Genomic DNA, 25,987 nt, shown 5'->3' with positions numbered 1-25,987 from the left:
GGTGAGTGTGGGACAGAAGTCTCGTCTCTCAGAGACCATCTCCCTGGTGCAGCCGTCTGCTAAAGGTGACAACGTGAGGCCATCAGAGGACAAGAAGGTAAAATCAATGATCTGAGCTTTAATTTGTAACTGATATTCCCTAGAAATTTCTTTCTCCTACAGAATCCAAACATAACCATGAATATATTATGCCATCTTGGCCTCCAGTTCACTTAAAGTTTTGGAAAATGTCCCTCAGTGACTTTGGGAGGTGACGTCCTCTGGTAGAAACATGCACACTGCAGGTAAACTTGTGCAGCCCTGGTCTGAGCTGGGGCAGCTGGAGACACAGCCCCTGGGCTGAGCTCTGAGCTGCCCTGGGCCCTTCAGCTGGGCACAGCCCTGTCCCGCCCCTACTGATTTGCATGTCCCCAGAGCACCGCCCACCTCTCTGGGCATTTAGGGGCAGGCTGCTCCTGCCCCATGCAGGAGGCAGTGCCAGGCAGGACCCAGCATGGACATGAGGGCCCCCACTCAGCTGCTGGGGCTCCTGCTGCTCTGGCTCCCAGGTAAGGAAGGCCAGCAGCAGGAACGGCCTCGGGCAGTGTTGCCAGGGCTGCCCGTCTCTGCAGGAGCGTCCTCTTAGAACGTGAGGATGAGTGTGGTCTCTGTGTTTCTGTTTCCCTTCTCAGGTGCCAGATGTGCCCTTGTGATGACCCAGACTCCATCCTCCGTGTCTGCAGCTGTGGGAGGCACAGTCACCATCAATTGCCAGGCCAGTCAGAACATTTACAGCAATTTAGCCTGGTATCAGCAGAAACCAGGGCAGCGTCCCAAGCTCCTGATCTATGGTGCATCCAATCTGGAATCTGGGGTCCCATCGCGGTTCAAAGGCAGTGGATCTGGGACAGAGTACACTCTCACCATCAGCGACCTGGAGTGTGACGATGCTGCCACTTACTACTGTCAAAGTGCTTATTATAGTAGTAGTGCTGATACCACAGTGTTACAAGCCCTAACAAAAACCCCCCAGGAAAGCAGAAGTGTGAGGCTGGGCTGCCCCAGCTGCCCCTCCTGGCCCCATCTGCTGAGAGTGATTCTCAGAGCAGCCAGGCTTGAAGGTCCTGCAGGGTCGGGTGGCAGGGGCCAGGCTGACTCCTCTGAGGCTCCCTCCTTTCCTCCTCCTTGGTGGCAGCAGCACAGACATGACCATGACCCTACTGTTCTAAAGTAAAACAGTTATTCTTTCTGAGTATGGAAGCTAGAGCATTATTTGAGATTCATAGAGCAAAAGAGAAAACATTATAGATATTACAAGGAAAAATATTTTAAATACAGGTAATTTTTTATAAAGGATACAAATTTCACATGTACAGTTTTTTATATGTAGAGTTGAATACATTTATTAGCTTATGAAAGCCCATGCTTTAACAGACACACACAAACACACACAGTGGAGAGAGAGTTCTCTTTCATCTGCTGGTTCTCTTCTCCAATGGCTACACCGGCTGAGACTGTGCCTGCCAAAAGCTGGGAGATGGAAATTTTTTTTTTTTTTTAAGATTTATTTTATTGATTTGAACGACAGAGTTACAGAGAGACATGCAGTAAAAGAAGTCTTCTATATGCTGGTTCACTCCCCAGGTTGCTGCATAGCCAGAGCTATGCCGATCCAAAGCCAGCAGCCAGGAGCTTCTACCAAGTTTCCCATGTTGGTGCAGGGGCCCAAACATTTGGGCCATTTTCCACTGCTATACCAGGACATAGCAAAGAGCTGGATCAGAAGAGGATCAGCCGGGACTAGAACCACCGCCCATATGGGATGCTGGCGCTTCAGGCCAGGGCTTTAACCCTCTGTGCCACAGCACCAGGCCCGGGAGATGGAATGTCTTTCAGGTCTCCTATGTGGGTGCCAAGGCTGAAACACTTGTTCCTGCTCCCTGCTGTGGCCTGAGAAAGCAGTAGAAGATGGCCCAAGCGGCTGGACCCCTGCACCCACATGGGAGAACTGGAAGAAGCTCCTGGCTCCTGGCTTTGGTTTGGCGCAGTTCCAGCCAATGTGGCCAGTTGAGGAGTGAACCAGCAGATGGAAGACCTCTCTCTCTCTCTCTCTCTCCCTCTTTCTCTCTCTCTCTCTCTCTCTCTCTCTGCCTCTCCATCACTCTCTGTGTAACTCTGACTTTCAGATAAATAAATAAATCTAAAAAAAAAAAGGTGCAGGGAAGAAGAAGGTATGTATTAACTTTCCTTTGTGGGCTTGAGAACAATGAGCCCCTATCACAGCCTCCTAATGGAGTGCAGCTGGAGTGCTCACAACAGTCAAGTCACACAGAGATTCTGTGCAGCCGCTGTGCTGGGCTTTGCACGGAGAGAGCAGAGTGAGAAGAGGAAAAGAGCTCAGATTAGGAGCTGAAGAGCCTGGTTTAGTCTCAGTGCTGCTGAGCGGGAGAAGACCAGGTGCTCTGGCCTCCTGTTCCCTGAGTCTAGGTGGGAGGGACAGAGGGCTTCCCAGGTTCCTTTTGCTGTCAGGCTCTGTGTTATGGGGGTGGAAAAGGTGGAGGAGCAGTGTTGCTGGGAGCTGCAGAGCATCCGAGTGGACAGCAGCGGGCGGGGACCCCGTGGTTCAGAAGAAAGCCCATCTTCAGTTTCCCACCAGGTGCCCACTGTCTTTTTTCCCATCCACTAACAGCAAATGTTCACAACAGGAAAGCTGGGTGTCGTTTACCGATTGTGATGAACGCATCGATGTGAGCTGTCAGCTGGGTGTTCAGTGGAAAGGCACTGTGTGTACTGCTTCACAATTTTTTGATTTGTAAATTTAAAGCTATTCTGAAACGGAAAGTTTCTTTACACAACAACAACAATAACAACAAACTGAGTATCACAGCGAACTGTGAAAAAGAAAAAAATTTACCTCTGGCGTGATATTAGTGTTCATATTGTCCTGCTGATTGTCTGCCAGAGGCTGACGGGCATCTGCAAATCAGAAATCAGCCCTGGAAAGAGTCTTTTAAAATTGTGTATGTATTTATTTTTATTTGAGCAGGAGAGAGAGAGAAAGAGAGAGAGACAGAGATCTTCTGTCCATTGGTTTACTCCCCCCAAAGGCCAGGCTGAAGCCAGTAGCCCAGGACTCCGCCCAGGCCTCCCACGTAGATGGCAGGGACCCAGGCCCTGAGTCCTCACTCTCAGGGTGCACATGAGCAGGAAGCTGGCGTGGAGAAGATTGGGATTAGACCAGGCACTCAGTGTGGGATGTGAGCAACCCAAGGGCCAGGCTGATGCCAGGGGTCAGGGACTCCATCTGGGCCTATGTGGGTGGCAGCAGCCAAAGTACTTGGGCCACCATCTGCCGCTTCCGAGGTGCATGAGCAGGAAGATGCATCAGAAGCGGAGCTGAGACTCAATCCCAGGCACTCAAATGTGGGCTGTGGGTGTTCCAAGTGGCAGCTGAAGACTCTGCCACAGCATCCACTCTGCCTAATTTCTATTATTTATTTCCTTCCAGTGACTTTTGGTTTGGTTTTTCTATGTCTTGAGATCACTGTCACATTTTTAATTTGATGTCTTTCAGGTTTTTTTTGGATGTGAGTACATATTGCATTAAACTTCCCTGGCACCTGGCTTTGGCCTGGCCCAGCCCTGGCCATTGTAGGCCATTTGGGGAGTGATTTCTCCCTCTCTGTGCCTCTGTCTCTCCCTCTCTGTAACTCTACCTTTCACATAAATAAATTAACAAATCCTTGAATAAAGAAAAGGTCTGAGGATGCAGTTTCCCTGCAGCCACTTGCTCAGGGGATACTCCCCCCTCCCTCAGCTTGGAGAATCCCAGTTCAAGTTTATCCAGCTCCTCAGACCAGGAGTCAAACACAGAGCAGTCTGGATGGGCTGCCTCACAAGCAACTGCCCGCTTCCAGTTTTCACACGTTTCTTACAGGGTGGGTGCATGCACTCGTCAGGTTTAAACAGCACGGATTTCAGTGTTGTCAATCACGTCGAGAATCCAGCAGGATACTAGAATAGTTAGGATCTTGGTCATGGATTACGCAGGTGCACTGCGTTCCCACACTTGATGTTACCTATGTGCACAAACAGTGAGGTCGCTCATCATTTTCCCACGATGGCCCTGGGCTGTGAAGCTTCCTCCCCTTAGGGCGCAGCAGTCCCCCAGGTCACAGAGTTTGCTGAGAAGCTGTGCTCCTTTGGGGACTGACTGAAAGCAAGAGTGTATCAGATTACATTAGTCCCAAAAGTCCAGGAGGGGTAGAGGGCTGATGATCTGTCTTTAGAGCTACTTCCTGCTGACATGGGGTGATGAGGTGCTCTCTGCTGGCATGGGGCGATGTCTCAAGCCGCTGTCTCCTGGGTGGAGAGCTGAGTATATCCCTGTAGCAGCATTTGGTTGACCACCTGGTTGCTGATGGCCTTGGTTCGTTCCATTATCAACTCCTGTAAAGACTTAAACAGACGCGGTAGTATAAAAGACAGAGTGAGAATAGGAACCAATGATCCTAAGAGTGGCATTAACCAGGTAATGAGAGGTTTCACAGAGGAGAGGAAATGGGGGAGGGGGCTCTGGACCCTTGTGAGACCTGTTTGATGGACATGGTTCAAAGCTGATCCCAAGCAACCGGGAGAAAGGCCACTCAACTTTTGCAGGTAGAGGGGTTTGTCTGTAGGGAAATTCTGAACAATCATACAACATCAGGTGGGGGAGAGGCCCATCAATACACACAGGTCAGGAGCAAATCCATTGATGTTAGAGCAGAGACTATGATTATAAAGGAATGAGGCCCCAAGTGGGCTAGATATGGTCTAGAACAAAGGACAGAGTCATTACTAGAGGACCCAAGAGAGCTGCTGTCTAAACCATGACTGAGTTTCTGATTGAGAGGCAAATAGAAACTGACAGAAGAGGCTTGATAATAATCAGGTGGGCTTTAAGGCCTTGTCAGTTATGAGGCCCAGACCTATCTATCTCTTCACATGGGTTACATCCTAAGGGAGGTGTGAACCTCTTGGGGAAGACACCCTGTTGACTTCCATTACCTAGCTGGCCTGGGAGGAGAGCTGGCCGGGTAAAGGCAGGTGGCATCCCTAACAGGAAACTTACAGTTCTGCCTGCAATGTTGTGACCCTACTTGGCCGTCCCCTCAGCAGTGGTGGTCACTTTGGAAACTGGGCTGAGTGAAGGGCTCTTCAGCTTGGAGCCAGCAAGATCTGTGGCTCTGACCTGGGCGTCCTTCGACTCCAGGGCAGGTCCATTTCCAGAGATCCAACTCTTGGCTGGCAGAGCTGACAGGGCTCTTCCTAGCTGACTTCTGCTGAACCTAGGCTTACCACACTGAAAGCCACTCAGCGCACTGGCCTGTTGGGTCTCTTTGAGGGCAGATCACTGTGCAGAGCTGACCCCTCTCTTTGCATTGCTTCTGATGCCTAGCTTCCTTTTCCTCCTGGTTTTTGTCAAAGCAGACCAGAGGATGCAGGTGAAGGAGGTGCTCATGTCCCATCTCTAATCTTCGGTGACCTCAACTAGAAGCCTAAAGTACAGGCATGTTCTGATAGTGGTTTTCCCTGAGGTAGACAATGCACATGAGGAAAGCTATGTACTCACTTTCAAACTTTCTCTCCCTCTGTTTGGTTTGAAAGGGACGTTTTGCCTGTTTACTGTGCCCATGGCGAAGTAAATCCAGCTGTGAAATTATAATTTAAGCTTTCCTTTTGGTTATGCTATTACAGAAATCTGTTAGCCATCTTTTTACAAGGTATAAAAATCAAATTGTGCATCTAGGAGAGTCCTTTGGAATGGAGTTAGTTTCCTACCTTGAAGAGAATAGAGAAATGAGAGGACAAGTTGGGCTTAGAATAGAGAGATGAGGGAGCAAGTCCCAGATTGCTTACTGACCATAGCATTATCAAATGAAAACTTAGCAAAGAATTTCAACCATTAAATGACAACTTAGGACAACATTTACCAGAAGGTCCAATGCCTTCTATAAATTTTAAGAACACATGTATTTGGAAACATCTCTTAAATATCTAACATGGTGTAGCTTGTTTAACCAGCAAATTCAAGCACAAACATATAGAAACCTTTTTAGTTTCTTTCTACAAACCAAGTTAAAACATCTGATACAGAGATTCAGGTCACATGGATCAAATGTATCTTTGATTAATTTTATCAGTTTAAATTTATGGGCAATCTTTTATCTATAAGCCAAAAAATAAAGTTCTTAATGAATTTTCCCATGTAGACATACAATATGTATACACATATAACAAAAGAGATAGAACAGTAAAACCATTTCCACAATAGCTTTTTAAACTCTTCAACTGTTTTTTAGGTTACCATTGATTTGGATTACTTCCTGCTCTTAGTTACCTGAATTAACCCTGCTTTCTTCCAGGTGGAACCTGTAGTGCATTATTGGCTTCATCTGTTTACAGAGCCATCCCAAAGTACTGAATACAGTAGAAGTGGCTGGGAAAAGTCCATCAGAACCTATACAAAACTGTGAATGACAGAAGCCTTTATATAGCCATGTTTAAAATTAGAAACCATGAACCAACAAGAGGCAGTTGTGTCCTTCACACAGTAGTTTTGAAAGCACCTGTAGGGTTTTACAGAACATTTAACTGTTTAGGCCTTTGGGTTTTTCTCATTAAGATAATCATCATGTCTAGTAACACAAGATCATTAGACTTTTTAACTTTAGGACTTTTTTTTTTTTTTTGACAGGCAGAGTGGACAGTGAGAGAGAGACAGAGAGAAAGGTCCTTCTTTTGCCGTTGGTCACCCTCCAATGGCCGCCGCGGCCGGCGCGCTGTGGCCAGCACATCGCGCTGATCCGAAGGCAGGAGCCAGGTGCTTCTCCTGGTCTCCCATGGGGTGTAGGGCCCAAGTACTTGGGCCATCCTCCACTGCACCCCCTGGCCACAGCAGAGAGCTGGCTTGGAAGAGGGGCAACCGGGACAGAATCCGGAGCCCCAACCGGGACTAGAACCCAGTGTGCCGGCGCTGCTAGGCAGAGGATTAGCCTATTGAGCCATGGCGCTGGCCAGGACATTTTTATCAGTAGCATTTTATATGATAAAACTTATAATTTAGTACCACTTCACATCTTGACAGTACTTCTAGTATAATCCAAATAGCCTGATTAGTTGGTGTCTCTTCAAGATGAGAGACATATATCCTTTGATTTTTCTAGTTGGTTGGGCCCAAACTGGAAAAATAAAAGTCCACTTTACTGGAAATTTCAGAGTCCAAATTCTTTGTAACTTTGATTTTTGATTTTTTGGAATGCCTGTCAAGGATGCCAAGAAAGCTTAAAGTATCTGCTTGAAATAAGATCCTTCACCATCAGGACATAATATAGACCAAATTTGATCATTGTTAGAAGACGATTATTCAAATGTTTTAGAATAAGCATTTATTTAAATAAACCAAAGCTCTTAATAAAAAACTCAGCTGTTTCTAAACTTTTAGAATTTAACAGTGGCATCAAGAGAACATAATAGATTACTTTTGATGGAACAAGGACATAAGCCTCAGCCATTCTCCCTCACTGCCCAAAGGAGATAAACTTTGGGATGTATTCCTTGCCCTTGAATCTCAATTGGGTCTTACACCCTATTGCCTTCATACCCCACCCTGCATTCTTTTCCAGGTTCAAAAAGCATCCCCCCACCTCCAGTTCCTGGAATTCCCTTCCCTGCTGCCTCCTACCCCCACCCCAGCCCTAGCCCTCCTGGCCTGGCATCTGGGAGTCAAGGCCTTCTGCCACAGGCTCCATCTTGTACACACAAGCAGTTGGTCACCCACCTCTGCGGATTTATTTTCTCTGAATAAATTCGGTCTGTCTGTAAATTCATGCATTGCCTCTTCTCTAATATGCAATGGAGGAATAACCAAATGAGTCATGGCACTGGCCCCTTAAACCCATCTTTAAAACAGATGTCTCAGACAAAAAAAATAGTGTAAGGATTTCATGAAGACTCCTGAGATGTTGAATGTGGAGGCAGCTCCAGACTCTGACTGGGGTCACCACTCCTTGAGCTCTTCTCTAGGTGACAGCTCCAGAGAAGCAGCCTGCGGGTGTTCCTAACGCGTCGTGCACTGACCTCTAAGTCTAGAGTAAGCCCCAGTGAAACATGGAAATGCATATAGAACTGTTAGCTCTTCCATGGTTTTATCATACCAAGATACATGAATTTAACTTACTTTAATGCAGGCAAAGCATCCAATTTCTGTCCATTTACCTTGTTAAAATAACATTCCTCTCATACATACTGATTTCTTGACCCAAATGGAAATACTTAACCTTAGGTCAAGATGGGAGAGAGATGACTACAATGAATGTCTTTACTAAAATACCACACACACGCACACAAATGCAGAGAGAGAGAGAGAGAGGGAGAGAGAGAGAGAGTTTTCTTCCATCTGCTGTTACACTCTACAAATGGCTGCAATGGCCAGGTCTCCCATATGGGTACCAGGGCCCAATCACTTGGTACATCTTCAGCTAATTTTCCAGGCCATTAGTATGGAGCTGGATTCGAAGCCAGCACTCCAACTGGTGCCCATGTGCGATGTTGGCATTGCAGGGGTGGCCTTATTCACAACACCACAATGCTGGCCCGTCATGTATATGTTTTAAAAGCATCATAATAGTTCACCATGTGCTCCATCCTGCCTCAGTCACAGTGCTCTTCTTTTTTTAATTTTGATTTATTTTAAAAGGATTTATTTGTTTATTTGAAATTCAGAGTTACACAGAGAGGAGAGGCAGAGAGAGAGAGGTCTTCTATCTGATGATTCACTCCCCAGTTGGCCACAATGGCTGGAGCTGTGCCAATCTGAGCCAGGAGCCAGGAGCTTCCATTTCTCCCACCTGGGTGCAGGGCCCCAAGGATTTGGGCCATCTTCTACTGCTTTCGCAGGCCATAGCAGGGAGGCTGGAACAGAAGTGGAGCAGCCGGGACTCAAACCATCACCCACATGGGATGCCGGCACATCAGGCCAGGGCATTAACCCGCTGCACCACAGCTGGCCCCTGTTTTAACTTTTGAAAGACATACTTTCAATGTACTTTATAAACACTAGCTCAGCCCTCCATATATACAAAATTCAACATGTAGTAAGCAGAAAACCACTGTTCCTCATCCCAAAGACAAGGCTGTGAGTCTCAATCCCCCCAATACCTCTGTCACTACCAGACCTGAGGTGCACTTGTGCCCCCTGGGGGTCTCAGGTGGAATCATGTCAGCTTTCAATCCCTGATAGAGCAGTTCTTCATTTAATCTGAAATCAAATAGAAAATTCTCATGGAATTGAACCAATAGTAACTTCATTGTTTGCACGCAATGGCACACAACTAATGGATTCACATCTCTTGTAGATGTAGACTAAGTGGAAACATCGAACAGAGCCCTTCATCTCACAGATCTTCCATGGTAGTGGGCAGGGCTGATGGTACTCAAACCAACAATGTTCTACCTATGCTCCTGATATTGCAATTTGACCTTCAAAAAATATAATTTGGGGTGCCATATGATATCACCATATGCTTACTAATAAGTTCCCCATATTAATAATCCCATGTGGGTTCTTGCCTAATATTCAGAGAATTCTAAATACTGGCATAGGTGAACGAGGCAGCATGGTACATTTTAAGCATTTATTCAGTGAGAAAGATGCATAGGAGAGTGAGGGCCCCATCTAAAGCAGAGAGGTAAATGTGGGTTCATACCAAGTACCAGGAACCAGCCACGTGGAGGAACATCTAGGCCAGGAAGCGTGGGGCGGGTAGCCAAAGGCAACACACCATGGAGGCACAGGGCTGCAGCCAGCCCCCTACTGGCAAGAAGCCAGGGAAAGAAGGGAGGGAAAAAGGCCAGACACACCATATCCCAGGCTTTTAATCCACTTCCAAAGGGGAGTGGTTAATTCACCTGATTGACCGGTGGCCACTCAGGTGTGGCCAGCAGTGGAGCAGTGGGGAATCAAAGCAGTCTCTGATGTAGGCTGCTGGCTTTGCAAGTGGCAGCTAATCCACTGTGCCACGATGCCAGCCTTCCCTCCTCTCTGGATTTTCTTAAGACAAACGTGAACGTTTCTGAAGAGGGGAGAGAGGGAAGTTAATTTCCTTGATGTTCCCGAGACCTATGATGAAGCCTTGAACTTTCACTTCTTTTTTTGTTATGCAACCTGATCAGAACTCAGGCTGCAGGTGGGAGAGCGCACCTGTGTGATCTCTCCTCTAAGCACCTGCGTTCTTCTGAGTCCTGATCTCTCTCTGGCAGCCGCTTGTTCTGAGGATGTTTATTCTGAACAGTTTCAGAGGTGAGTGTGGACAAAAGTCTCCTGTCTCAGAGACCATCTCCCTGGTGCAGCGGTCTGCCGTGAGGGGACAACGTGAGGGCATCAGAACACAAGTAAAGAAATGGCCTTAGGCAAAATTAGTTTACTATCTATTTTAAAGAAAAGGAAATTTCTAGGCAAAAATTAGTTTACTACCTATTTTAAAGAAAAGGAACTTTCTCCTACAGATCCCAGATAACCATGAATTTATTACACCATCTTGTCCGATAAACTCACAATTTTGGCAAATGCCCCTCAGAAAGTTTGGGAGGTGACGTCTCATGGTGGAAGGATGCACACATCAGGTAAACTTGTGCAGCCCTGGTCTGAGCTGGGGCAGCTGGAGACACAGCCCCTGGGCTGAGCTCTGAGCTGCCCTGGGCCCTTCAGCTGGGCACAGCCCTGCCCCGCCCCTGCTCATTTGCATGTCCCCAGAGCACCGCCCACCTCTCTGGGCATTTAGGAGCAGGCTGCTCCCACCCCATGCAGGAGGCAGTGCCAGGCAGGACCCAGCATGGACATGAGGGCCCCCACTCAGCTGCTGGGGCTCCTGCTGCTCTGGCTCCCAGGTAAGGAAGGCCAGCAGCAGGAACGGCCTCGGGCAGTGTTGCCAGGGCTGCCCGTCTCTGCAGGAGCGTCCTCTTAGAACGTGAGGATGAGTGTGGTCTCTGTGTTTCTGTTTCCCTCCTCAGGTGCCAGATGTGCTGACATTGTGATGACCCAGACTCCAGCCTCCGTGTCTGAACCTGTGGGAGGCACAGTCACCATCAAGTGCCAGGCCAGTCAGAGCATTAGTAGTTACTTATCCTGGTATCAGCAGAAACCAGGGCAGCCTCCCAAGCGCCTGATCTACAAGGCATCCACTCTGGCATCTGGGGTCCCATCGCGGTTCAAAGGCAGTGGATCTGGGACAGATTTCACTCTCACCATCAGCGACCTGGAGTGTGCCGATGCTGCCACTTACTACTGTCAAAGCAATTATGGTAGTAGTAGTAGTAGTTATGGTGCCACAGTGATACAAGCCCTAACAAAAACCCCCCAGGAAAGCAGAAGTGTGAGGCTGGGCTGCCCCAGCTGGTCCTCCTGGGCCCCATCTGCTGAGAGTGATTCTCAGAGCAGCCAGGCTTGAAGGTCCTGCAGGGTCGGGTGGAAGGGGCCAGGGTGACTCCTCTGAGGCTCCCTCCTTTCCTCCTTTTTGGCGGCTGCAGTACACACTTTGGGTAACCTTCCGTGCCTGCTGAGATGCAGTCCAATAGGAGAATTCTCTGATCCATCAGCACCTGCACACAGGGGCAGTGTCCCCAGGGGTCCACATCAGACCCAGGTTGCACAGGTTTCCTCCAGAGATTGTCTCTCTGGTGTCTCAGCAGAGAGAGGACCAGTGTGGGTAGAGGTCCACGCTCTCCTCACGGCTCAGCCCAGCTTTGCTGCTACTGTCCCACCTGTGACAGGGGCTGCAGGGCTTGCACAGCCCAGAACCTGGAGAAGCTGAGCAGCTCCTCAGTGTGGTTCTGGTGGACGTCACTGAGGCCAGGGCGGCTTCTCCTTTCTCTTATTTCCTAATGGCCTTTGTGACATAAAAGAGCAATAAATAGAAAACATGGCGAGGGCTATGATTTATAAAATGGCTGTGCTTGGATCCTGCCACACACTGGGAGTCCTACATGGAGTTCTGTGCTCTGGACTGTGGCCAACCCAGCCTCAGCTGGCAGGGTCATCCGGGAAACTACCAGCACATGGAGGATTCTCTCTCTCTCTCTTTTTCTCTCTCACTTTGTCCTTCACCAATGCTCAGTCTTTCAAGTAAATAAGTAAATAAATATTTTTAAAAATGGGGAATATTACATTTAAGAAAATAAATGGGGGTCACATGTGCAATCGTGTCATTTTTCAATCTCTGATGGAGTAGTTCTTGATTCAATGCAAAATCAAATAGAACATTCTCATCCAATTGCATCATAGCAGCTTCACTGTTGGCACATAAAGGCACACAATGAATAGTAGCACAAATTCTTAGCCCTAAAATAATTGGAAGAAGTCGAACAGAGCCCTTTATGTCATAGATCTTTCATTTTAGTGGGCCGGCAGATGAGAAACAAACCAATGACGTTCCAACTGTGCTCCCACTGTGTCCATGTGATGTGCCTCCCATGGAGCAGGGCCAGTGCTCAGGACAATGGGGCTGTGGGTGTGCAGGTGCATGTGTGCCTCCTTCTGTCTCCACCTAGACAGGGCAGAGGCAGAGGCAGAGGAGAGGGAATGTATCGGGCAACTCCCCACTGTGTTTCCTGAAAAATAAACTCATTGTACTCTCGGTGATGGTCGGGTAGACAAACTGTCCCTGACAAAAGATTTTAAGATTTCTCATGTCCCTGTAGCATAAAGTCATTCAGCACACAGGTCAGAGGGAATAATCAGTGCCCACACACTGGATATAAAAAAAATGGAGCCCAGTTTTAGTGTGCATTAGCAGGAAATGCGATCAGAAGTGGAGCAGTGGGGTTCAATCCAGTCTCTGATGTAGTCTGCTGGCTTTGCAAGTGGTAACTTAATCCATGTGCCATGATGCCAGTCTACCCTCTTCTGTAGATTTTCTTAGAGATAAAGTGAAGTTTTCAGGAGAGAGGAGAGAAGGAAGTTATTTTTCTTGATATCTTCAGACCTATGGTGAGGTCTTGAACTTTCACTTTTCTTTCCTCCTGTATCCTTGCCTCAGAACTCTGGCTGCAGGTGGGAGAGCACACATGTGTGATCTCTCCTCTAAGCACCTGCGTTCTCCTTCTGAGTCCTGGTCTCTGGCAGCCGCTTGTTCTGAGGATGTTTATTCTGATCAGTACAGAGGTGAGTGTGGGCAGAAGTCTCGTCTCTCAGAGACCATCTCCCTGGTGCAGCGGTCTGCCATGAGGGGACAAGATGAGGGATCAAAGGACAAACAGGTGAAAGACATGGACCTCAGCTTTAAGGTGTAACTAAGTATTCCCTAGAAAATGCACTTTCTACTAAAGAATTCCACCATAACCATGAACAAATTACACCTTCTTGTCCTCCAGTTCAATTATAGGGTTGGCAAATGCCCTCAGGGAATTCGGGAGGTGATGTCTCCTGGTGGAAGGATGCACACATCAGGTAAACTTGTGGAGCCCTGGTCTGAGCTGGGGCAGCTGGAGACACAGCCCCTGGGCTGAGTTCTGAGCTGCCCTGGGCCCTTCAGCTGGGCACAGCCCTGCCCCACCCCTGCTCATTTGCATGTCCCCAGAGCACCACCCACCTCTCTGGGCATTTAGGAGCAGGCTGCTCCCGCCCCATGCAGGAGGCAGTGCCAGGCAGGACCCAGCATGGACACGAGGGCCCCCACTCAGCTGCTGGGGCTCCTGCTGCTCTGGCTCCCAGGTAAGGAAGGCCAGCAGCAGGAATGGCCTCGGGCAGTGTGGCCAGGGCTGCCTGTCTCTGCAGGAGCGTCCTCTTAGAATGTGAGGATGAGTGTGGTCTCTGTGTTTCTGTTTCCCTCCTCAGGTGCCATATGTGACCCTGTGCTGACCCAGACTCCACCTTCCGCGTCTGAACCTGTGGGAGGCACAGTCACCATCAAGTGCCAGGCCAGTGAGGACATTTATAGCTTATTGGCCTGGTATCAGCAGAAACCAGGGCAGCCTCCCAAGCTCCTGATCTATTCTGCATCCACTCTGGCATCTGGGGTCCCATCGCGGTTCAAAGGCAGTGGATCTGGGACACAGTTCACTCTCACCATCAGCGACCTGGAGTGTGCCGATGCTGCCACTTACTACTGTCAAAACAATAATGGTGGTAGTGGTAGTACTGGTTCCACAGTGTTACAAGCCCTAAGAAAAACCAGCAGGAAAGCAGAAGTGTGAGGCTGGGCTGCCCCCGCTGCTGCTCCTGGGCCCCATCTTCTGAGAGTGATTCACAGAGCAGCCAGGCTTGAAGGTCCTGCAGGGTCGGGTGGAAGGGGCCAGGCTGACTCCTCTGAGGCTCCCTCCTTTCCTCCTCCTTGGTGGCAGCAGCACTGACATGACCATGTCCCTACTGTTCTAAAGGAAATCAACTATTCTTTCTGAATATGGAAGCTAGAGCATCATTCGGGATTCATGGAGTAAAAGAGAAAGCATTATAGATATTACAAGGAAAAATATTTTAAATACAGGTGATTATTACATTTTATAAAGGATACAAATTTCATATGTACAGTTTTTTATATGTAGAGCTTTTTAAAAGATTTTTGCTTATGAAAGCCCATGCTTTAACAGACACACACACACACACACACACACAAAGTGGAGAGAGAGTTCTCTTTCATCTGCTGGTTTTCTCCTCCAATGGCTCACCAGCTGAGGCTGGGCCTGCCAAAAGCTGGGCGACGGAATTTCTTTTCTTTTCTTCTTTTTAAGATTTACTTTATTGATTTGAAAGACAGAGTTACAGAGAGATGTGCAGAGAAAGATGTCTTCTATCCGCTGGTTCACTCCCCAGATGGCTGCAAAAGCCAAGCTGTGCTGATCCGAAGCCAGGAGCTTCTTCTGGTCTCACATGCTGGTGCAGGGGCCCAAACATTTGGGCCATTTTCCACTGCTATACCAGGCCATAGGGGAGAGCTGGATTGGAAGAGGAGCAGCTGGGACTAGAACCGGCACCCATATGGGATGCTGGCGCTTCAGGCCAGGTCTTTAACCCTCTGTGCCACAGCACCAGGCCCGGGAGATGGAATGTCTTTCAGGTCTCCTATATGGGTGCCAAGGCTGAAACACTTGTTTCTGCTCCCTGCTGTGGCCTGGGAAAGCAGTAGAAGATGGCCCAAGCGGCTGGACCCCTGCACCCACATGGGAGAACTGGAAGAAGCTCCTGGCTCCTGTCTTCAGATTGGCGCAGTTCCAGCCATTGTGGCCAGTTGCGGAGTGTACCAGTGGATGGAATATCTTTCCCTGTCTCTCTCTCTCTCTCTCTGTGTCTCAATCTCTGCCTCTCCTTCACTCTCTGTGTAACTCTGACTTTCAAATAAACAAATCTTTAAAAAAAAGTAGCAGAGAAGAAGGTATTTATTTACTTTCCTTTGTGGGCTTGAGAACAATGAGCCCCTATCACAGCCTCCTAATGGAGTGCAGCTGGAGTGCTCACAACAGTCAAGTCACACAGAGATTCTGTGCAGCCTGCTGTGCTGGGCTTTGCACGGAGAGAGCAGAGTGAGAAGAGGAAAAGAGCTCAGATTAGGAGCTGAAGAGCCTGGTTTAGTCTCAGTGCTGCTGAGCGGGAGAAGACCCGGTGCTCTGGCCTCCTGTTCCCTGAGTCTAGGTGGGAGGGACAGAGGGCTTCCCAGGTTCCTTTTGCTGTCAGGCTCTGTGTTATGGGGGTGGAAAAGGTGGAGGAGCAGTGTTGCTGGGAGCTGCAGAGCATCCGAGTGGACAGCAGCGGGCGGGGACCCCGTGGTTCAGAAGAAAGCCCATCTTCAGTTTCCCACCAGGTGCCCACTGTCTTTTTTCCCATCCACTAACAGCAAATGTTCACAACAGGAAAGCTGGGTGTCGTTTACCGATTGTGACGAACGCATGGATGTGAGCTGTCAGCTGGGTGTGCAGTGGAAAGGCACTGTGTGTACTGCTTCACAATTTTTTGATTTGTAAATTTAAAGCTATTCTGAAATGGAAAATTTCTTTACACAACAACACAACAACAACAATAACAACAAACTGAGTACCACAGCGAACTGTGAAAAAGAAAAAAAATTTCCCCCGGTGTGGATTTAGTGTTCATACTGTCCTGCTGATTGTCTGCCAGAGGCTGATGGGCATCTGCAAATAAGAAATCAGCCCTGGAAAGAGTTTTTTAAAATTGTGTATGTATTTATTTTTATTTGAGTGGGAGAGAGAGAGGGAGGGGTTCAATCCAGTCTCTGATGTAGGCTGCTGGCTTTGCAAGTGGCAACTTAATCCACTGTGCCACGATGCCAGTCTACCCTCCTCTCTAGATTTTCTTAGAGATAAAGTGAAGGTTTCAGGAGAGAGGAGTGAGGGAAATTATTTTTCTTGATGTCTTCAGACCTATAGTGAGGCCTTGAACTTTCACTTTTCTTTCCTCTTGCATCCTTGACTCAGCACTCTGGCTGCAGGTGGGAGAGCACACATGTGTGATCTCTCCTCTAAGCACCTGCGTTCTCCTGAGTCCTGGTCTCTGGCAGTCGCTTTTTCTGAGGATGTTTATTCTGATCAGTACAGAGGTGAGTGTGGGCAGAAGTCTCGAATCTCAGGGACCATCTCCCTGGTGCAGGGGTCTGCTGTGAGGGGACAAGATGAGGGATCAAAGGACAAACAGGTAAAGACATGGACCTCAGCTTTAAGGTGTAACTAAGTATTCCCTAGAAAATCGACTTTCTACTAAAGAATTCCACCATAACCATGAACAAATTACACCTTCTTGTCCTCCAGTTCAATTACAGGGTTGGCAAATGTCCCTCAGGGAATTTGGGAGGTGATGTCTCCTGGTGGAAGGATGCACACATCAGGTAAACTTGTGGAGCCCTGGTCTGAGCTGGGGCAGCTGGAGACACAGTCCCTGGGCTGAGTTCTGAGCTGCCCTGGGCCCTTCAGCTGGCACAGCCCTGCCCCACCCCTGCTCATTTGCATGTCCCCAGGGCACCGCCCACCTCTCTGGGCATTTAGGAGCAGGCTGCTCCCGCCCCATGCAGGAGGCAGTGCCAGGCAGGACCCAGCATGGACACGAGGGCCCCCACTCAGCTGCTGGGGCTCCTGCTGCTCTGGCTCCCAGGTAAGGAAGGCCAGCAGCAGGAACGGCCTCGGGCAGTGTGGCCAGGGCTGCCTGTCTCTGCAGGAGCGTCCTCTTAGAACGTGAGGATGAGTGTGGTCTCTGTGTTTCTGTTTCCCTTCTCAGGTGCCAGATGTGCCAACATCGTGATGACCCAGACTCCATCCCCCGTGTCTGGAGCTGTGGGAGGCACAGTCACCATCAATTGCCAGGCCAGTCAGAGCATTAGCAATGAATTATCCTGGTATCAGCAGAAATCAGGGCAGCCTCCCAAGCTCCTGATCTATCTGGCATCTACTCTGGCATCTGGGGTCCCATCGCGGTTCAAAGGCAGTGGATCTGGGACAGAGTTCACTCTCACCATCAGCGACCTGGAGTGTGCCGATGCTGCCACTTACTACTGTCAAAACTATTATGGTAGTAGTGCTGGTGCTACAGTGTTACAAGCCCTAACAAAACCCCCCAGGAAAGCAGAAGTGTGAGGCTGGGCTGCCCCAGCTGCTCGTCCTGGGCCCCATCTGCTGAGAGTGATTCTCAGAGCAGCCAGGCTTGAAGGTCCTGCAGGGTCGGGTGGAAGGGGCCAGGCTGACTCCTCTGAGGCTCCCTCCTTCCTCCTCCTTGGTGGCAGCAGCACAGACATGACCATGTCCCTGCTGTTCTAAAGGAAAGCAATTATTCTTTCTGATTATCAAAGCTGGAGCCTCATTAACGATTCATAGAGCAAAAGAGAAATCAGTATATGTATTCCAAGCCAAATGAGTTTAACTGCAAGTGATAATATAAATTCTATAAAGAGTATCAATTTCATAGCTACAGTTTTTTAAAAAGATTTATTTGCTTATCCAAAGTCTCTGCTACACACATACACACACATACACACAGACTCGGGGGGGGGGGGGGAGAGGAAGGCAGGAGAGAGAGAGAGAGAGAGAGAGAGAATGAAACTTTGAGGGAGAGATAGACGATAGACTTATCTTCCGTCCTCTGGTTACTCCCCAAATGGCTGCAATGGCCGAGCAGTGCCTGGCAGAGCTAGGAGAGAGAACTCCTTTCATTCTCCCACATGGTGCCGGAGCTCAAACACGTGGGCCAGCTCCAGGTGCTTTCCAGGCCAAGCAGGGAGCTGGATTGGAAGATGAGAAGCCAGGACTCCCACCGGTGCCCATGTGGGATGCTGGTACTGTGTGAGGTGGCTTTACCCACTACAGAGGTTCGGCCCATCCTATCCACAGTGGTGAGAGCATAATGCCACTTCCCACCATGTCCTCCCTCCTGTGCGGTCCAGCCACACCAGTCGAACGGAACCTAAGGGAGGGAGAGGGACCGAAAATAGGGACAGGAGATCGCAGAGAATGCAGCCAAGACAACAAGCTTGATCAAGTCTCCTTTATTCCTATGTCTCAGTGGTATTTATACATAACCAGCACAAAGAAGCACAAAAGATAACAACATATGTAAGCAACTTATCGGGGCTCTGGTAACGCAGATACTGTTAACAGAGCGTTCTTGATTATCATCGTCCTTCAGGATGGGAGCATGTGACTTTCTTATCCCAAGAACTGCATAAGCCAAGACTGGCCTTGATTTGTCCAAAGGCTGCCTGCACCTCCTTCCACCCGCCCCCCCCCCCACTCCTCTTCTGTTTCGTTTAAGTTCTACACTGACGTACTTTCACTCTATAATCACCAGCTTCACCCTCCACTAGACAAAGAATTCAACACGGAGTAGCAGCAAAACCACTGTTCCTCAAGAGTCTAGTCAAGGTGTGAGTCTCTTCCTCCCAATCCCTCTGTCACTACCAGACCTGAGGCTCACTGCTGCCCCCGGGGGGTCACAGGTGGAATCGCGTCAGATTTCAATCTGCTTGAGCAGTTCTTCATTCAATGCAAAACCAACTAGAACATTCTCATCAAATTGAACAATAGTGGCTTCATCATTAGCACACAGTGGCACACAAATAACAGTATCACAATCTCCTAGGCGTAGGATTACTGTAAAAATTTGGACAGAGCCCTTCATCTCATAGAGCTTAAATTTTAGTGGGCAGGGAGATAATGCACACACATAGAAGGTTCTCCACCTGCTCCCACTGTGCTGTGTGTGAGATTCCTCCCTGGAGCACTGCCATTGCTCGGTACAAGTAGGCAGAGTGTGTCCAGGTCCACTTAGTGCATCCTCCTGTCTCAGGGGCAGAGGCAGAGGGAACGTATCGGGCAGTTCAACATTTGTGTTTCCTGAAAAATAAAATAACTGTAGTCTCAGTAAGGGTCAGACAGGGAAATTGTCCTTTGATTCAGGAAAAAGCTTTTTAAATTTCTTAAATCACTGAAGCCTGAAACCAGGAGCACACAGGCCAGTGGAAGAATCAGTGCCCAGACACTGGAGATAAAAAAGAGGAACCCAGTTTAGCAAGGGTGTCTTGTCCTATAATTAATCTTTATTTCTAGTGAAGATAATTCTCTTAAATGTTCACTCTTTCCATTTTCCATAAAGTTTGTTTATTTACTTGAAAATCTGAGCATTGATGAGGTACAAAATGAGAAAGACTGAGTGGGGGGAGGGGAGCAAGAGCGAGAGCTAGAAAGAGAGAGACATAGAGAATCTTCCATGTGCTGCTACTTCCTAGGAGATCCTGTCAGCTGAGGTTGAGTCGGGCTGAAGAAAAGAGCACAGAACTCCAGATGACTCCCAGTGTGTGGCAGGACCCACGCACAGCCACTTCTTGAAAAATCATAGCCCTCGCCATGTTTCGATTCATGGCTCTTTTACGTCACACCAAGGCCATTAGGGAAATAGAGAAAACAGAAGCCGCCCTGGCCTCAGTGACGTCCACCAGAACCACACTGAGGAGCTGCTCAGCTTCTCCAGGTTCTGGGCTGTGCAAGCCCTGCAGCCCCTGTCACAGGTGGAGCAGCAGCAGCAAAGCTGGGCTGAGCCTTGAGGAGAGCGTGGACCTCTACCCACACTGGTCCCCTCTCTGGTGAGACCCCAGAGAGACATTCTCTGTAGGAAACCTGTGCAACCTGGGTCTGCTGTGGACACCTGGGGACATGGCACCTGTGTGCAGGTGCTGAGGGGTTGTAGAGAATTCTGCTAACTGATTTGTGCATCTCAGCAAGCAGGATGGTTTACCCAAACTCGAATGGTGAGCAGGTGCTGGTTGCATATTCTAAGAAGTTAGCACAATCTCCCCAGAATAAAGGACTTTCTCCTCCAGTATCTGCTCCAAATTTAGGAGCAGGCTGCTCCCGCCCCATGCAGGAGGCAGTGCCAGCCAGGACCCAGCATGGACACGAGGGCCCCCACTCAGCTGCTGGGGCTCCTGCTGCTCTGGCTCCCAGGTAAGGAAGGCCAGCAGCAGGAACGGCCTCGGGCAGTGTGGCCAGGGCTGCTGTCTCTGCAGGAGCATCCTCTTAGAACGTGAGGATGAGTGTGGTCTCTGTGTTTCTGTTTCCCTCCTCAGGTGCCACATTTGCCCAAATTGTGATGACCCAGACTCCAGCCTCGGTGTCTGCAGCTGTGGGAGGCACAGTCACCATCAATTGCCAGGCCAGTCAGAGCATTAATAGTTGGTTATCCTGGTATCAGCAGAAACCAGGGCAGCGTCCCAAGCTCCTGATTTACCAGGCATCGAAACTGGCATCTGGGGTCCCATCGTGGTTCAAAGGCAGTGGATCTGGGACAGAGTTCACTCTCACCATCAGCGACCTGGAGTGTGACGATGCTGCCATTTACTACTGTCAAAGCACTTATGGTAGTAGTAGTTCTGGTGCCACAGTGTTCCAAGCCCTAACAAAATCCCCCAGGAAAGCAGAAGTGTGAGGCTGGGCTGCCCTAGCTGCTCCTGGGCCCCATCTGCTGAGAGTGATTCTCAGAGCAGCCAGGCTTGAAGGTCCTGCAGGGTCGGGTGGAAGGGGCCAGGCTGACTCCTCTGAGGCTCCCTCCTTTCCTCCTCCTTGGCGGCAGCAGCACAGACATGACCATGTCCCTACTGTTTTAAAGGAAAGCAACTATTCTTTCTGAGTATTCAAAGCTAGAGCATCATTGAGATTCATAGAGCAAATGAGAAAATATTATAGATATTACAAGGAAAAATATTTTAAATACAGGTGATTATAAAATTTTATAAAGGATACCAATTTACAAATTTCATGTATACAGTCTTTTAAAAAGATTTATTTGCTTATTGAAAGCACAAGCTTTACACACACACACACACACACACACACACACCCCACCCGCCACCCCCACCCCCCACACACACAGTGACAGGGAGAGAGAGAGTTCTCTTTCATCTGTTGGTACACTCCTCCAATGGCTGCACTGGGGCATGCAACTTCTTTCAGGTCCCCTACATCTTCTGTAACCTGTGCACTCTACAAATGGCTGTTACAGTGAGTTCTGGCAAAGCAGAAGCCCAGAGCAAAGCTGCCCCTGGGTCTCCCATGTGGGGCAGGAATCCAAGAACTTGGGCCATTTTCTGCTGCCTCCCGGGGTGTGTGTTAGCAGGAAATGGGATCAGAAGTGGAGAAGTGGGATTCAAAGCAGTCTCTGATGTAGGCTGCTGGCTTTGCAAGTGACAGCCTTATGCACTGTGCCACGATTCCAGCCTTAACTCCTCTCCTGCATTTCCTAAGAAAAGTATGAACATTTCAGGACAGGGGAGAGAGGGAAGTTATTTTTCTTGGAGTTTCTGAGACCTGTGGTGACTCCTTGAAATTGACTTACCTCTTCCTCTTGTATCCCTGACTCAGAACTCTGGCTGCATGGGAGGGCACACACTTGCGTTCTCTCCTCTAAGCACCTGCGTTCTCCTTCTGAGTCCTGGTCTCAAACTGGCAGTTGCTTGATTCAGAGGTGAGTGTGGACAGAAGTCTCGTCTCTCAGAGACCATCTCCCTGGTGCAGCGGTCTGCCGTGAGGGGACAATGAGAGGGCATCAGAGGAAAAGCAGGTTAAATCCATGGTCTTAGCTTTAAGGTGTAACTTAATATTCCCTGGGAAAGGGACTTTCTCCTATAGAATCCCAAGGTAATCTTGAACAGATTACGTTATCTTGTCTTCTAGTTCATTTAAAGTGATGGCAAATGTCCCTCAATGACTTTGGGATGTGACATCTCCCGGTAGAAGCATGTGCACTACAGGTAAACTTGTGCAGCCCTGGTCTGAGCTGGGCAGCTGGAGACACAGCCCCTGGGTGAGTTCTGAGCTGCCCTGGGCCCTTCACCTGGGCACACCCTGCCCCGCCCCTGTGGATTTGCATGTCCCCAGAGCACCGCCCACCTCTCTGGGCATTTAGGAGCAGGCTGCTCCCGCCCCATGCAGGAGGCAGTGCCAGGCAGGACCCAGCATGGACATGAGGGCCCCCACTCAGCTGCTGGGGCTCCTGCTGCTCTGGCTCCCAGGTAAGGAAGGCCAGCAGCAGGAACGGCCTCGGGCAGTGTGGCCAGGGCTGCCTGTCTCTGCAGGAGCGTCCTCTTAGAACGTGAGGATGAGTGTGGTCTCTGTGTTTCTGTTTCCTCCTCAGGTGCCAGATGTGCTGACATCGTGATGACCCAGACTCCAGCCTCCGTGTCTGCAGCTGTGGGAGGCACAGTTACCATCAAGTGCCAGGCCAGTGAGGACATTTATAGCTTATTGGCCTGGTATCAGCAGAAACCAGGGCAGCCTCCCAAGCTCCTGATCTATGATGCATCCGATCTGGCATCTGGGGTCCCATCGCGGTTCAGCGGCAGTGGATCTGGGACAGAGTACACTCTCACCATCAGCGACCTGGAGTGTGACGATGCTGCCACTTACTACTGTCAAGGCGGTTATTATAGTGGTAGTGGTACTGATACCACAGTGTTCCAAGCCCTAACAAAAACCTCCCAGGAAAGCAGAAGTGTGAGGCTGGACTGTCCCAGCTGCCCCTCCTGGGCCCCATCTGCTGAGAGTGATTCTCAGAGCAGCCAGGCTTGAAGGTCCTGCAGGGTCGGGTGGAAGGGGCCAGGGTGACTCCTCTGAGGCTCCCTCCTTCCTCCTCCTTGGCAGCATCAGCACAGTCATGGTCATGAAATACTATTTTAAGGAGAGCAATTATTTTACTGGAGACTTGAGTGTATAGCATCATTTTGGTATTGCATGTAAAGGAGAAAATAATATAGGTATGGCTAGCAAAAATAGTTTTAATCAAGGTGAGTGCAGTCTTGCATGCCCTCCATGTCCTGGGAGAACGGCCTTCAGAGAGGGAGATCATAGACACAGAGACTCTCAGATCTCTCCTAGAGGCCAAGCACCTCTGGGGCAGAAGGCACAAGTGCTGCCCCGCGTGTCCTCAGCCCTGTCCAGGAAGCCCTGGAGTGGGGTCATTGGTGCTCTCTCTGCCTGCAGCACTCACAGGGGATTCTCCCCCGCCCCTCTGTTCCTGGCTCTGCCTGCAGGAGCTGATTGACAGGTGGGAATTCTGCTTGTCTCATAGTGAAATCTCAGAGTCTGGATGGTTTCTCTAGAGTGCAAAGGTGCCCAATTATGTGGACTTGATCCAACCCAATTCTGTGCATCTTTCTGTATTTTCCTTCCACGTAGCAATGTTCCCTCTATAGAGGAGGCCCTGGCTTGCACAGCAGGGCCAGAGGCACAACCAGGATGGTGTGAGATGCCCCGTTCACTGCACCCCTGCTTCAGTCCATGCTGACCCACACCTGTCATGCAGCCCCTTCTGCAGTATGGTCACCAAACACAGTTCTCTCACAAGCATTTCACACCGCTGGTGACGTTGTTTCAGATTCTGGGAAAGTAAGAGAAGTCGTGTTTCCTATCCTTCCTCATCTCCTCTTTCCCTTCTCATCCTGAGGTCAGTGCTGCCCTCTCACGGTCACCGTGTTCTAATCCCTGCCCCCGGTATGGAAACAGATACACAGATCCTAAGCTCTTCTTCTCTCAGGTTCCTGCTTGCGAGCCCCCTGCCGTCACATACCGAGACTGAAGAGAGATCATCCAAGTGTTTCACCCAGCAGATTTGTATCTAAGAGGAATGCTGTGCCAACTCCCCTCACAATAAACTGCTGTTTGTCTCTTGTCAAGACACCCAATGGGAGCAAAGTGAACACTTTGAAATGTCAGAGCAGTTTAGGGAGGAGGTGAAAGGCGTTATCTTCCTTGGTGTTTGCTTGGTGAATTGTTGCTGTAATGAATTATTCCATTCTCTTTGGCTCAGACAACTCCAGGTATGTTGTGTGGTCAGGAGCTCAGGTCTCCCTGGAGTTAACCCTGGAGGCAGCAGGGCTGTGGTGTTCTGGAAGCTCTGAGCATGCGATTCCATTTATCCCCCTTTTAAAAGGTATAAACACAAAAAAACCAGCGTTACATAAGGATGGAAAAGGAGAAAATATGCTTGCTGTAACTTTGTCTTCCCATTTAAGTTACCCAGTTGTGAAGTCTTATTTGAATGGTCACCACAGACCATTTTTTTAGCTCAATTATTTCATTTAATCTAATAGCACACATGTTTCCAGAGGCCTCTTCCAAGCACATTTTAGGCACAGAAATGCAGAGAGTATCTCCAAAAATACTGTATGGAGTTCTCACCACATAGACTCTGTTAGATTTGCATAATGTAGGCTGTTTCTTTGTATTTGTGTATTGCATATGACCTCTTTTTTTTTTTTTTGACAGCTAAACCCATCTTTGAAAACAAGTCACAGACAGAAAAAAAAAAGTATAAGTCCTTGAAGACTCCTGAGATGTTGAATGTGGAGGCAGCTCCAGACTCTGACTGGGGTCACCACTCCTTGAGCTCTTCTCTAGGTGACAGCTCCAGAGAAGCAGCCTGCGGGTGTTCCTAACGCTTCGTGCACTTACCTCTAAGTCTAGAGTAAGCCCCAGTGAGACATGGAAATGCATATAGAACTGTTAGCTCTTACATGGATTTATTAATCAAGTTACATGAGTTTACTTACTTTAACAGAGGCAAAATATCCATTTTTTGTCCCTTTAATTTAAAAGATTCATTTATTTATTTGAAAGTTAAGAGTCACAGAGAGGCAGAGGTAGAGAAAGCGTGAGAGTAGTCTTCCATCTGCCGGTTCACTCCCCGATGGCTGTGACTGGGGGATCTGCCCCATCCAAAGCCTGGATCCAGGAGCTTCTTCCTGGTCTCCCACAAGGGTGCAGGGCCCCAAGGACTTGTGCCATCTTCCACTGCTTTCCCAGGCCATAGAGAGAGATCAATTGGAAGAGGAGCAGCTGGGTCTAGAACCAGAACCCATATGGGATGCCAGCAATGCAGGCAACGCCTTAACCCACCTCAACCCAGTGCCGGTCCATATCTTCATTTTTTAAGAGGTTTATTTTTTTATTTTAAGGTCAGTGTTACACACACATGCAAACACACAAACACAAAAACACATACACACGGGGTGGGAGAATCTTCCATCTGCTGTTACACTCTGTAAATGGCTGCAACGGCCAAGACTATGTCAGGCCAGGCTAAGAACCAGAACTTCTTTCAGGTCTCCCATGGGTGTCAGGGCCCAAACACTTGGGACATCTTCAGCTGATTTCCCAGGCCGTTAGTATGGAGCTGGATTGGAAGTGGAGACTCCAGGACCCCAACGGGTGCATATGTGGGATGCTGGCAGTGCAGGGGTGGCTTTATCCACTACACCACAGTGCTGCCTGTCATATACACATTTTGAGAATTCATGATACTTTGAGCCATACTCTCCTTCCTTCCTCACTCCCACCCTACTGCTCTTCTTTTTTTGTTTTTTAATATTTTCAATTTAGTTTGATGACATACTTTCAATGTACTTTTTAAATACTAGCTAAGCCTTCCACTAAACAAAGAATTCAGCGAGGAGTGAGCAGAAAAGCCACTGTTCCTCCAGAGTCTAGA

The 25,987-nt window shown here is 48.9% G+C and overlaps 1 long non-coding RNA gene and 1 gene segment (V, D, J or C); one reads left to right on the top strand and one right to left on the bottom strand.

The window, feature by feature from the left end:
• Positions 1–3,689: 3,689 nt before the first annotated feature.
• On the bottom strand, positions 3,690–9,869 carry LOC149128025 (uncharacterized). Of its 2 annotated transcripts, none has more exons than XR_016229223.1 (3): positions 9,729–9,869; positions 9,198–9,280; positions 3,690–4,437 (listed from the first exon to the last, which is right to left on the bottom strand). It is a non-coding gene; the product is annotated as an uncharacterized LOC149128025 (long non-coding RNA). The 2 variants fall into 2 exon arrangements; XR_016229222.1 differs by lacking the exon at positions 3,690–4,437 and adding an exon at positions 8,751–8,934.
• Positions 9,870–22,437: 12,568 nt separating this feature from the next.
• Positions 22,438–24,076, top strand: LOC149128024 (Ig kappa chain V region BS-1-like). The segment is given in 3 exon segments: positions 22,438–22,514; positions 22,637–22,995; positions 24,035–24,076. Coding segments are annotated over 3 exon segments (456 nt in total).
• The last annotated feature ends 1,911 nt before the right edge of the window (positions 24,077–25,987 follow it).

Source organism: Oryctolagus cuniculus, chromosome 2 (assembly GCF_051225735.1).
Source record: "Oryctolagus cuniculus isolate XC-2025 breed Fujian yellow rabbit chromosome 2, ASM5122573v1, whole genome shotgun sequence".
NCBI classification, from domain to species: domain Eukaryota; kingdom Metazoa; phylum Chordata; class Mammalia; order Lagomorpha; family Leporidae; genus Oryctolagus; species Oryctolagus cuniculus.
This window is presented reverse-complemented; position numbering and strand designations above follow the sequence as displayed.